At 35.8% G+C, this 13436-nt stretch overlaps 1 protein-coding gene across 14 annotated transcripts in view; it reads left to right on the top strand.

Moving 5' to 3' along the window:
• The first annotated feature begins 209 nt into the window (after window positions 1–209).
• CEP295 (centrosomal protein 295) overlaps window positions 210–13436 on the top strand; it is a 44766-nt gene continuing 31539 nt past the window's right edge. For 12 of the 14 annotated variants that reach the window (XR_004139362.2, XR_010383474.1, XR_010383475.1 and 9 more), the window contains exons 1-6: window positions 214–326; window positions 4629–4765; window positions 5590–5790; window positions 6672–6796; window positions 7484–7577; window positions 10091–10186. Coding sequence is in view for 10 of the 14 variants with exons in the window: in XM_031460568.2 (XP_031316428.1) it covers window positions 4658–4765; window positions 5590–5790; window positions 6672–6796; window positions 7484–7577; window positions 10091–10186 (624 nt within the window). In the remaining 4 variants the exon portion in view is untranslated. Of the gene's footprint in view, window positions 327–4628; window positions 4766–5589; window positions 5791–6671; window positions 6797–7483; window positions 7578–10090; window positions 10187–13436 lie in introns of those variants that run through there. The other 2 variants (XM_031460564.2, XM_031460575.2) reach the window with 2 other exon arrangements.

The raw sequence follows: 13436 nt of genomic DNA on the forward strand, positions 1-13436 counted from the left end.
GCGAAGCAAAACCTCTGAGCCGCGGTACGTGAAATAATGGGGCCCTACGTAGCAGCCGGCCCGTGCGCGTGCGAGTGCGCGTGCGCGCCGCGGGAGCCGGTTTTCCAGCGCGACCGTCCCGGCAGCCCCCGGGGGAGGCGGGACAAGGCCGATTCCCGCGGTTCGGCCGCGCCATTGGCGGGCGGTTTGAATGACGGAAGTGACGGGGGCTCAGCGATGGCCGACCCGCAGGCGCACGAACGGCTGTTGGGAGGCTGATGTGCGGCGGCCGCCGCAGCTCTCTCAGACTGAGCCGCGGTTTGTGAGTCCAGCTTCACGGTTCTCGGGTGAGTGACGGATGCGCCAGCTTCCCCGCGGCCCCGTGCGTGCATGACTCCCCGAGGCCCGGGAGCAGGGAGTGCTCGGGAGGAAGAGGGTGCCGCGCAGACAGCACAGCCCGCGGCTCTCCGGCCTTAGCAGGCCGCGGGCCCCGGCCGGGGTCTGGCGGGCGGCCGGGAGGAGCAGCGGGGCATGGTCACGCGCGTCCCGACTCGGCCCCTCATTGCTTCGTGCGGGAGGCCGCTCCGGGCCTTTTGCGCGGGTGGCTTTGCGCGGCCTCCCGGGGTCGGGTCTCGAGGGGTCCCCGAGCTTCCGAGTTGAGGGGCCGGGAGGGCCTTCGCGGTCGCTACTGCAAACGCTTCTGGGTGCGTCCTGCCCACCCTGCCCCCCAGGTCACCTGCGGACGTGGCCTCAAGCCTAGTAGCCGTTTAAGAACACTGCCTGGAAAAGTTTCGTACCGAGGGCTTGCTCTTTCTCGGTGCCTCTCACTTCTCATTTCTCAAGTATTAAGTCCTGCCACAAACTTGAGCTTTTAAAACAAGGAACTTTTGAGTCTTTAATATTTAGAAAATATTTCGCAGTTTCACATTCATTAAGTCACATAATCATCAGAACAACCTGTTGGAGTAGATATTATGAGTCTCCTTATATAGTTTGAGAAAACAAGACCAAAGTGACTTGTGTCTTCCTGCTTAAGTGGTAATGTTGAATCTTGAACCCAAATCTTCTAAGTCTGCTATTTGTGATTACAATGTGCCAGCTGCCATTTAATCCTCAGGGCAAAATTTTGCAACATAAATTGTTTCACCTGTATTGGTCAGTAACAATATCTAGAATTTGAAAATCCATATTGATACGAATAAAAAAGTGAGGGAATGGCGGAAACTTTCTTACAGTAGGTTTCCACTTGATAAGTGTAGAAGGAATAATTGAAATAGAAAAATACCTTTTGACAAATGCCACAGTAATTATTCCAAACGATTCTCAATGGATACTAAACGTAGTTGGCAAGAGTATGATGAGGGACATGGTATTCATATAGCCTTGGCTGTCTCTCCACAAGGCACTTTAAAAGGAAAAAGTAGTAACTACAGTGGGGAAACCTGGCAGACACCACCTTTATCAAGTGAGTCACATCACCAGTAGTAAGACATGTCAAGATCATTTACCTCCTGATGTGATGTACGGAGAAGGGTGTTCTGTGGTGTCCTTGCCAAAAATGCATAACCTCAGTCTAACCACAAGAAGAGATTAAACAAATTCAAACTGAGGATCATTCTACAGAATAACCATTTGATATCTTTTTAAAATGTCAAGATCTTGGGGAAAAAAAGAAAGACAGGAACTGTCTCAGATTAGAGAAGTGGAAGGAGATAAAACAACCTTGGCTGCTGTTAGAATGTGGTTCACAGGGACCTTCAGCCCCTGTATTCTGAAGTCTGTCCACATGGACGCCTTCCGTGGGCTGCACCAAGTTAACGAGTGAGCATGGCATGGATATGAAGGCAGGCCTGTTCCTGAGTCACAAGGGATTTTTGGCTTAAGGACTCCCCGGAAGTTTTGTTGAAGCTTCTAAGAGGCATCTACCCAGCTCTCCCTCCCTCCTTCACTCAGTATCAGATTTGCATAGAAGTCTGAAACGCTCCCAGCTTTTACCAGTTCCCTCCCCATTTTGCCTCACAAGTGTTTCTCCTAATAAAATCTCTGTGGGTTTAATCCCATCTTGGCATCTACTTCTTAGAGGGCCCAAAGGAAATATGTTGTCTTTGGCTTCAGTCCTGGTCCAGAAAATGGACGTTAGAGGGATGATTGATGAAATTTGAATAAGGTCTGTAGATTAGTTAGAAGTATTGTTCCAGTGTTGATTTCCTGGTTTTGGTTGCTGTTCTGTGGTCGACATTTAGAGAAACTGGGAATTCTAAGTCAAATTATTTCCAAATAAGTTTAAAAATTAAGAAAATTATATACAAGAGAAAGCAATTATTTTGTCACATCTTAGGAGATAAAAATAACAAATGTGTATGTTTTCCTATAATCCTCTAGCAAATAAGACAATGGATACCCGAAATACTGAAAAATTTGTTTTTTTCTTTTTTATTGAGGTATAACTTAGAATTAAATACACAAATGTAATTGTACCACTTGAGAAATTTTTATGTATGTATACACCTGTCACACATGCGTAAAACCATCATACAGATTAAAATATAGAACGTTTCCAGCACTCCTGCAGGCTCCTTTGTGCCCCCTGGGTAATCTCCAGAAAGGTGACCAACTCCTGTTTTAACCTCTCTCATAGTGTATTGGCCTTGCTTGTTTTTGAATTTCATGTAAATGGAATTTTATAGTATGCCTCTTTTTTTGCTTTTTTTTTTCCTTGATACTGTGTCTATGGGATTTATCAGGAATTAGTTTTAATAGTTTAAATATGAGTGAATTTTCAGAGACCTTCAAATAAAAAATAACATGCATTGTGAAGACTAAATTTAATCTTGCTCAGTTTTTTCTCTGATTAGTTCTTATCTGTCAATCCTCAGTTGGAAAAAAATACCACCTTAAACAAAATTTTCCTCACTCCACATATTTTAGCATATCAGAAAGTTGGGAATCATATGGAATAAGAAAACCAGATTCTTCCCTTGGCTCTGCCAGTAGATATTATCACTTAGATCTAGTCCTTTAATCTAAGTGGCCTTTGTTTCTTCGTGTATAAAATGGAAAACAGTTGGCACTTAACCTACTATTTCCAAAGTCTTATGAGTATCAGCTGAGTGGGGTGCATTAGAAGAGATTTTCAAACGCAAGTAATTATTCCTTTTTGGCATCAGATTGGTAACAGTGACCACGTATACCTCTGTAGCACTTTACATGAATTAACTCACTGGGTGAGTCAGTCAGTCAACCAACATACTGAAGTACCTGCTTATGTGCAAAGCACTGTTTTTAGGCTGTGGACATAGAACCGAAACCATGAATAAGACCATTCCTGCTCTTGCTGAGTTTACATTTTGGTGGAGAATTCATTGAGAAAGTTAGTTCCTGTTACATAACCCCAAATTCTTCTAGCTGATCCTCTGTTAATACCTGAGTAAAAACTATCCATCTGTAGTATGTGAAATACTTCCTGGTAGTTATTCATTAAATTATTTTGAATATTAAAATAAAATAGAATTAGAGCCTCTGTCCTTCAGTTGTTAGAAATCTAACTAAAAAGGGCAGGCTGTAAGTGATGAAAAACTAGAGGAAGGTAATACCATGGCAGCCTAAGATCAGTCCTCATACGAATGTGGAGGTAATGTGTGTTATAGGTGGGGAAGCCAGGAACGAGTGGTAGGCAGGTGGAGTGGAAATCACTGGAGGACAGCTTCACGGAAAAGTAGCACTTAAGCTAGCTTTGGAAAGATGTAAGCATTCAGTTCCCCTGTTTGCCTGCCTGGTCATCGTGAGGAAACCCAAGAAATACTGACTGGTGTTGATAAAATCATGGTCCTGTACTGACATGAAATATCTCATTTTTGGAAATGAATGGAAACAAGGAGATACCAGCATTACCTGGGGAGGGTTTTCAAATTACAGAAATGATAAATTCTTACATTTTTTCCATTTCTCCTCACCAGACTTCCCCAAGTAGGGGCATGTTATCTAGCGAGGAGACCGAACACCTGAGTGTAAACAGGAGCAATGGAAGAATAGATCTGGGAATCTAAACTCTACTCATCCAAACATCAGAATTCTAAGAGATATTTTTTTAAATGATTATCCATTTAAATATCACACCATTGTAATTATTGAAGAGCTGTTTTACTGTAGAGGGGTTGATGTGATTCTATAAGATAAAACGACACTTGGTGATCATGTTATACATAACAGACTGGGAGTTGAAGTAGGGGCCAGGGGCCCTTGCAGTTATGGCAGTCCTGCTGGTTATGAACAAGTTATCAAAGTTCTAGAGTTAAATTGTAGTTGTGAAAACACTTATTCTGTGCTAACACATTTTTTAAAAATCTTCGTGGTTTTTTTATGTTTAAGCTAGGTAAACTCTGGAAATCCCAGTTGGGAATAAGTCAAATCCCAGATACTGTAGGTAAACAATAATCTGCTGGAGATAAGGAAAAACTTTTTCAAGTAATTCTGATTCACTCGCCACTAAACCCCTTCCCATCCATCTGAGAACCACTAATTTTAGTGCTGAATTAATAATTGCTATTTGTAAATAAGTTGGATTTAGTGTCCCCAGATTATTTTATTTGCATGTACCTGGTCCTTTCCTCCCTATTTTAATAGATACACTTTTTCTTTTTTTAATTCAGAACCTTCATATTTAAAGTACTACACAAAAATGAAAAGAAAGGTGGTGAATGCTGGTAAGCTGAGATTGAGTCCTAATGAGGAAGCCTCCATTTTAAAGGAAGATTATGAAAGAAGAAGAAAATTAAGATTGCTACAAGTAAGGTTTATTTGGAACAAAGTTTCTAATTCTTTGTCTTCCCCAAATTATTAGTATTTTTTTTTACAGTAGCGTGTTCTTTGTGAAATGTTACATTTATAAATCTTTTCTGGCTGTGCAAGAGCCGTGGTTCTTGCATATTAACTAGTTTTGGAACATTTGAAAAGTTAGCTGAAATGGTAAGCAGATTGAAGAAGAGTTTGAGGATAAGAATTATTTGACTCACTAATTATTAGAAAATAATTTATTTTTAAAATTATATGTAACTGGTTTAAAGCGAGAAGATTAGAATGACTTTGAAGAAGATTTATGGGAAAGATTTAACTGCTGAAATAAATTTGTTCAGAAGTTGCAGATTATTCTTTTCCAGAAGTTTTTCTTTGTTTGTTTTTGGAGTAATATAGTTAAGTTTTTGTGAAGCATGTTTTAGGTGCCATTCTGTCTAGAATTGGGGATGATGAATCAGGTACAGAGTTCTCATCTAGCTCCATCTGTACTCACCTGGGCTATAAATATTGTTGAATCATGCTGACCATTTTAGCCTCTTACATGTTGCTAGAATGATAATGGCAACCTCATTAGTGCTTTGAGGAGGGAAGATCAGTTAGGGAACTTTAGAAATAGTCTTGAGATTTTAATTTTTCCTACATCACTTGGATTTTCTGCTTTAAATAGACCTTATCTAATATAATATGAATATTCATGAGAACAGATATACCTGATACCTAAAGACAATTCATTTAAGTTCCTGTTTCCAAATAGCTTTTCAAAAAAAGTTGAAGTAAGCCTCTTTTCATGTAATCTGTTAAATATTCATTCTTTAGGTTCGAGAACAAGAAAGGGGTATTGCTTTACAGATAAGAGAAGATATAAAACAGAGAAGAAACCAGCAATTCACTCGTTTGGCAGAGGCGCTAAGGACAGAATGGGAGGAATCACAAACTCAGAAAATAAAGAACTTGGAAAAACTATATTTGGCAAGTTTAAGAAATATGGGAGAGGGACACCAACAAGCCAAAGAAAATGTGAGCACTTATTTGATTACCTGTCTGGGGTAGTGATAATTGTTAAAAGTAGATTAGAGTTGTTAGGTGCTTGGCTGATACAAATATTTTCATGTATAGAATTTGCTTTGGGCAGTCTGAATGTTTTTGTAAAGTTAATGTAATTTAAGAATGCTGCTAGGGTCACTTCCCAGTAAAAGTCATGTCAAGTGAAATCTTATGTTCCTGTGATGTTTAATTTATCATGATTTGTTTCCAGTCCTTAAGTATCTAGGTAAATAAAAAAACAACCTTCAGAATTAGAAATTGTTAATCATTTCGAGCATATGAAACAGATTCAGTGGGGTGAATTCAGATTTCCCATTTCATTATCATTATCATTCATTATCATTTCTCATGTCTCCAAAACGTGTCGTTGAATGTGTATATGCTTGAGTTCACTCACAGACCTTAAAAATTCTTCGATGACTTTTAGAAAGGCAAAGTAGAACTTACCTCAGTATTTAAGACTGCTGCCTGTTGTTTATTGTGATTTATGGTTGTTAATACTAGATGTGGTCCCAGAGATAGTCACAAAAAATAAAACAGGCTGGGTTCCAAAGAAGGCATGTCTTTGATACCAACTATTAGTGAAGAAAAGAACTCTTTAAAGAATGTAGCAATCAAAATGTTCCTTGGTGCCTGGTTTTAGTTTGTATTTTTAGTAATAGCCCTTAAGTTCTGACATCAGATTTTTGAAATTTTATTTATGCCATGATTAATTTTGTGCCTTAGTGCAGTGTTTTCCTAATCCTCAGTCGTTTGAATACACCATCATGATTTTTGCCTTAACCGGGTACCACTCATATATTTGGCATTTTAATCTTGTTTAACATGACATTTTCAGTAATATTTGTTTTTAGGAACCTGATTTGAATGCTCTGGCACACCGTGCAGCAGAAAGGAAAAAAAAAGCGGAAGTGAGACATAAAGAGGCCCTGAAAGTACAGAAAAATCAAAAAGAAATGTTAATGAAGCAAAAAACCTGGTAAAGTAATAGTGATTTTTACCGTATTCTCCACTGAAACGGATATAGCTCAAAGTAAAGGGAACATTGTATATACTTTGTGAAAGTCATATAGTATGTCCACTGTGTTTGTTAAACTTGGTTTAAAAATAACGCAGAGAGGCAGTGGTTTGCTTAGATCATATAACAGATGAGCTTTCTCTTCCTGTCTGACTTTAACAGCAACTACTAAGTTTCTGGAGAAATGTATTGCTAGTTCAGAATGCATGTCAACCAAATCTGTCTGTCTCTGATACAAAAAAGAGTCAATGCAATTAAGACCATTAAAAGAGGTTGCAGACTTTGCAGGTAAGCGATGAGTATTTGCGCGTGTTGTGAAAATGAAGGAGCCTGTCCATAGTCAGCAGTGGTCATTATATACAGTGGCCCATCTTTATCATTTCTAGTTTTTTCACTCTAAATTATTCTAAACTAAGGAACATTAGATATTCATTGGGTCAGTCCCCACTGTGGAGCTTTATGGGTTTAGATACACTTCTTTCACTTGGTAAACATTTTCTTACATGTCCACTGTGTATAGACTTTTTATTAACCAGCATATTGAGCCTGTGGGTCCAGACTGGAGGATTTGAGATTTGGCTGTTATATTTTTAACCCTAAGAGCTAATTTTATCTGAGATTAATTTATGACATTTCTTATTTTTCAAGGCATATAAAAGCTCGAAAAGAAGCACTGCTTGTGGAAAAAGAGAGATCTGCCAAAATTACAAGTCTGCCACCTCCTCCTCCAACTCTTTTTGAGGTGAATTACTTTGAGTGTCGGTTGTAGTAGTTGACTGAGTACCAGAACTAGGTTATAATAATCCTTTACTGTTAGAATTCAGTGTAAGTCAAAATATTATTTGTTTAAACTTATTTTTTAATTGTACAAGTAATACATGAGTGTATCTGGAGTATTTAAAAATATTCCTGGATATAATTTTACCCATATATTCTTCAATATGTGTTTCTGATGTATAAGAACTTTTTTATAAGCACAATACTGGTGTGTTCCCAGTATCTTTTAATACCTAGTCTATGTTCAGTTTTCCCCAGTTGTCTCAAAATTTTTTTGTTTGAAAAACTATTGTGTTCTTTATTTTTAAAAATTATGAATAGTTTGGCTTCTTTTTTAAAGCCTTTATTTATTGGGGAAAAAATTGTATTATTTGCTCTAAAGACTTTCCCACATTCAGGATTTGGCTATTGTAAATAGTTACCATTTACAGATAAAGAAATTATGTTTGCATAAGTTAATAAATTTACATAAGACTATGTAAAGTGATGAGAGAAGTCTGTTTCTTTATGGGAGTAGAATGTGTGATTTTGTGATTTGGAGCTTTTTTTTTAAATCTAACTTATTAAGTAAAGTGAAAATTTTAAAAGGTATTGTTTCTCTTGTTCACATTAGCTTGATGTGGTTATTGAAATGGCTACTTGGATGATTATCAAAATTACAGTTATTTTTATCTAAAGAATTAAGTAGAAGTGAAAAATACTTAAACAGATACACAGATAGCTAATTTTGTTGTATAGACGAGTGTGTTTTACATATGTATGATCAGCATAAGTACCAGATATTCATCTTTTAAGCCTCTGGTTCTGTCAGCCTGCCTGCTTTTATGTTGAGCCATCTGCCATGTGACATTTGATCCAGTAAGATCCAAGTGGAAAGGTCATATTTCAGCCACTCCCTCTGAACCTTGTTAAAAGGCAGTCAGTTTTTTATCCATGTTTTTACAATGACTTTTGCCATAATTCCTAATGTTCCTAAAAAGCCAAGGTCAAAAATTTAAAATAAGCAAAACATTGTATAAGTGATTTGGAAATATGAATTATATGTATATGTATTGTTATACTTTTTTTCCCAACATTTTGGTATGAAAATTTTCAAAATACAGAGAAGTTAAGAGTACAAGGGAATAGCTATTTGCGTTGTGTGTAGATTTCAAATACTTATGTACCTTTGTATGTAGGTTGTCGAGTTGGCATTTCACCCTGTATACTTTAGCATGCTTCTGGTAAGAATAAGGGCATTCTCTTATGCAACCACAGTATCACACTAAGAAAATTAATACTAATTGCTTAATACCTTTTCTTTTTTTTTTTTTTTTTTTGGTGGGGAGAGGTAATTAGATTTATTTTTAGAGGAGCTACTGGGGATTGAACCCAGGACCTTGTCATGCTAAGCATGCAGTCTACTGCTTGAGCTATACCCTCCCCCTATTGTATGTATGTATGTATTTATTTTATTTTTTTATTTTTTAAATTGAAGTACAGTTACAGTGTGTCAGTTTCTGGTGTATGGCACAATGTCCCAGTCATGCATGTACATACATATATTTGTTTTCATATTCTTTTTCATTAAAGGTTATTATGAGATATTGAACATAGTTCTGTGTTCTATACTTAAGAAAAATTTTAAAATCTATTTTTATATATAGTAGCTAGCATTTGTAAATCTCAGTCTCCCAAATTTATCCCTTCCCACTCCCTTTCCCCAGTAACCATAAGATTGTTTACTATGTTTGTGAGTCTGTTTTTGTTTTGTAGATGAGTTCATAAGTACCATTTAGTATACAGTCCATAATCAAAATTTTCCAGTTGTCCCTAAGTTGTCTTTTCTTAAACGTTTTTTTTAAAACCAGAATCCAGTCAGGGTTCACCCATTGCTTCTGCTTGTTTTATTTCGTGGTCTCTCTCAAAATAAAACATTATATCCTCCAACCCTTGGGAACTTTTAAATTTCAGAATTGTTGAAGAGACTAGACTAGTTTCTTGTATTCTGTGTTTGTGTGATTTGGTTGCAGTAGTGACTACAGGAGATCTCCATTATAAAGGGGTATTTTTCTCTTTACAATTACCATGTAATTGGGGAGAGGATACTTTGGCACCAAATGGGTATCTGTCATCCTTCTTCATTTATTAATTGGCCCACTTCTGACAGGCACAAGAAGAGAGAACTCTGTCTTATCAGTGGGCATGAACCACCATAACCACACGATCAAGCTCAGAATCAGTAACAGAGGAGCACCTTGCCATTATGTGCCTCCTGACGTCATGGAGTAACCTATGCAGCATCAGCTGTTTAGTGTTCTTGTTGCAATATCATGTAGCTTTAAGTCTAAATTCCAGGTTAATGGAGATAAATTGAATGATCTCATGAAAAAAATAACAACTTATTAAAATACAAAAAATATTTTTTTCATTGGATCCTGCTTTCAGTGAAAATTAATACTTAACCTAATAATGTATTTTCTATGTTCCATTTTTCAGAACATTGACGTAAAGAAAACTTCTAAGGTGAAAACCAGTAGTTCTACATACCATCATCTTTATACTTTTGTAAATAGAGAGGTGGACACAGAGCAGGTGATTGACTTACTGTTTGTTCATGACCCTCACTTTATTATTTCTCCGTTCACTGAATTGAGTATTACCTTGGTTCTACGTACATTGTTCTCAAATACCAAATTTGAATAACTCTACCAACCATCTTAGGGCAATAGTGGAAAAAAAAATCTTTTAAATATACTTTGAATTATGATGTCATGTTTAATATGAATGCAGATTTAATACGAATGAAAGGAGTTGGTTACTTAAATGGTTATATTTTAAAATAGTTTTTTTACCATAAAACTTTATCGTAAAAATAATACATACTCTGTGAAAATTTAGAACTGTACATGTAAGCAGAACTATAGGAAAAACACATACGATGCCATCACCAAAGTGTAATGTGGTTGATACATTAATGGATTAATTATATATAAACATACACACACTTCTCAAAACATGATTTTTAATAGTCACTTAATATTTCATTACAGAATTTATTTAATTGTTCTCTTATTTTTTTTTTACTTTCATAAATAATGCAAACAAAATCATCTTGTACATTTCTCTACAGCTTTGATTGTATGTTTAGAATAGATTCCTAGGAGAAACTATAGGTTCTAAACTGTATAACATTTGATAACAAATACTTGATACAGGTCATTAAATTGCCTTTTAAAAGCATCAGCAACATATGAAAATGGCATCTTATCAGACCCTTGTTTGTATGAAATGGTATAGGTTAAAATTACCATCAGTCTTAAGAGTGACAAATGATATCTCCTTGTTACGATTGCTATTTCTTTGTAACCGTGGGTTTTCATTTTTTTCATGTTGGATCTGTTTATCTTCCAGTGAAATAAACTTTCATCGTATAGCATTCATGTGGAGTTTAGAATGCAACAACTACACATTTTGGTTGATTGCTTACTAGCAGGTATTAAAAAATCAGTATTTGATCAAGACCTAAGATGAGTATCATCCTCATACAGTGAGCTTCTGAGAAATAAGAATAAATCTTGAAACTTGTTTAAAATCATAAAATATTATTACAACTTCAGTATTTTATAATACAGGAACAATAACTTCAGCCTATTGCTAACTTGCTTCTGTGGTCACCACACTATATTTTTACAGTATTAAATAGATATTCAATACTAACTAAGATTGATGAAGAAAGACATTTTTCTCTCCAGCTGTAGTATAGGACGCCACTGATGGTGTCACAGTAAGTGTCAAAGTAAGTTATTAACCTTTCCTCTTTGATAGTAACTAAGAGGCCTACCTTCTTGTCAATTTCTGGACATGAAGATTAGATCAGTAATTATAAGGCAGCTTTATAAAAACAATCCCACAAACTAAAATATTCTGATATTTTGTCTACTTCCTTACACCATCACTTAGGAAAACTCTGTCCTTAAAACTGTGGGTTTAAAATGTGACAGTAGAGCAATGTGTTTGGTTTTCCAGATAACAAATCTGCATTTTCATCTGCATCTAAGCTTATTTCACATGCATAATAATTTTGCATTTTTTCTGGAGTAGAATGATAGGACCTTTAGAGCAGGTATTGTGTAAAAAATACTCGTGCTCCTGGCATACAGTTTGGTTATTCCTTCAGCTGCTTTCTCCAAATAAGCTACTTTCATTTGTTCAGTCAGCCTTTTTAACATGTAAGAGCTACTATCATGCGTTGTTTGAGTATCTTGATAAAGTAGTTCTAAAATCTTTTGTGTGTCATAGAATTGGTCTTTGAAGAATGATGGACCTGACCTACTGTATTCCTACTTAGACCAGTTATTCTCTAACTTTTGTTTTGTGCTATATTCACGTTTTATAAGCACAAAACTTCATATGCTTGGAAATTCGAAAGTACACGTGCCCTTCATCCTGTTTGTTCCTTTGTCAACGACAGTTACATAGCACTTGTTAAAATGGGTTTTTCATCCTAGAAATACTTTTCTAATCAAATTCACTATATTGTTTGCTGTCTGTAGACAAGCAAAAACACTTAAATTCTACTTACCAAGCTTGTCATGCTTAAAAAAGATTTCAGTCCATATGTCTAATGTAGAAGATGCAGAAGTAACATATTTAATAATATCACTCACTGTTTTATGCACTGCAGATTATAATTCATGGAAAAGACTTTCAGAAACATGTTTTCTAAAAAGAATTTTTGCTTGGTATTCACCATTTTTGCAGTTTCCTATACCTTTTGAGTTCAACTGCTAAAAATGAAATCTAACAATTATTTCAACCAGATTTTTGTTTAAAGTTTTGGTTGCATTGACACGAATTTTTAAGGGATTGTCTTCCTAAAGCATTCTTGGAAAATTTTGTTTTGACGTTTGGGCAGTCAAAATAAAACTTGTTTGGGGTACCGAATTTTTCTCTGACCCTTTATTTTCTTGATTTTCTTTATATACCTCATTATATCTGGATTGAACATGTTTATTATACACACTGTATGTTTTGAAGTTTTCCTTCCCTTGAAATTCTGGTTTACCAAAATTGACATTCTGCTTTTAGTTCACCCTCAAATGATGTGAAAAATTCCCAAACAACTTTTTTCTTGAAAACCTTATGGCCTATATGAAATGAAATGAAAAGTTGCTCCTGAAGATTATTTTATTTAATGTTATGCATCTTAATATGCTAAATAACTTTATAGAGATTATAATTTTGTTTAACCTTTTGTTACTTAGATTTGCATAAATATTAGCTCAAAAAGAACATAATATTTTTCATATACTTGTTTGGCCAGTGCTCTTTCTTAATACATTAACTATTTCTATTTATCTCACTATTTGAGAGTTATAAATAATTTTAGATATATAGTTACTAGCTTTCATGGTCATTATTGTTTCACTTGACTTATAGAATACCAGCATGTAAAATAAGATTTATACTTAAAATTACATTTGAAGTGCTTATATTTGAAAGTGAATGTTCAGGTGTAATAGTAAATTCAGGTTGTGTGCCCCTCCCCATTTGATATTACTATTATTATGTTAATGAGATGCTGGTTGACTGTACAACCACATGATCATTGATTATGCTCAAGTTCTAGGAACCCAGAAATTAAAGTAGATGTTTTGGTGAGTTAGCCTTCCTGAAGCCATAGCCAAGCAGCAGATGTTGGCTTCACTGCTTCCCCAGGTGGCTTACATGACCTTTAATGTTTGTGGTTTCTTTTTTTTTTTTTTTTTTTAACATTTTTTTATTGATTTATAATCATTTTACAATGTTGTCAAATTCCAGTGTAGAGCACAATTTTTCAGTT

The sequence above is a fragment of the Camelus dromedarius genome, chromosome 12 (assembly GCF_036321535.1).
Source record: "Camelus dromedarius isolate mCamDro1 chromosome 12, mCamDro1.pat, whole genome shotgun sequence".
Classification (NCBI taxonomy): Eukaryota; Metazoa; Chordata; class Mammalia; order Artiodactyla; family Camelidae; genus Camelus; species Camelus dromedarius.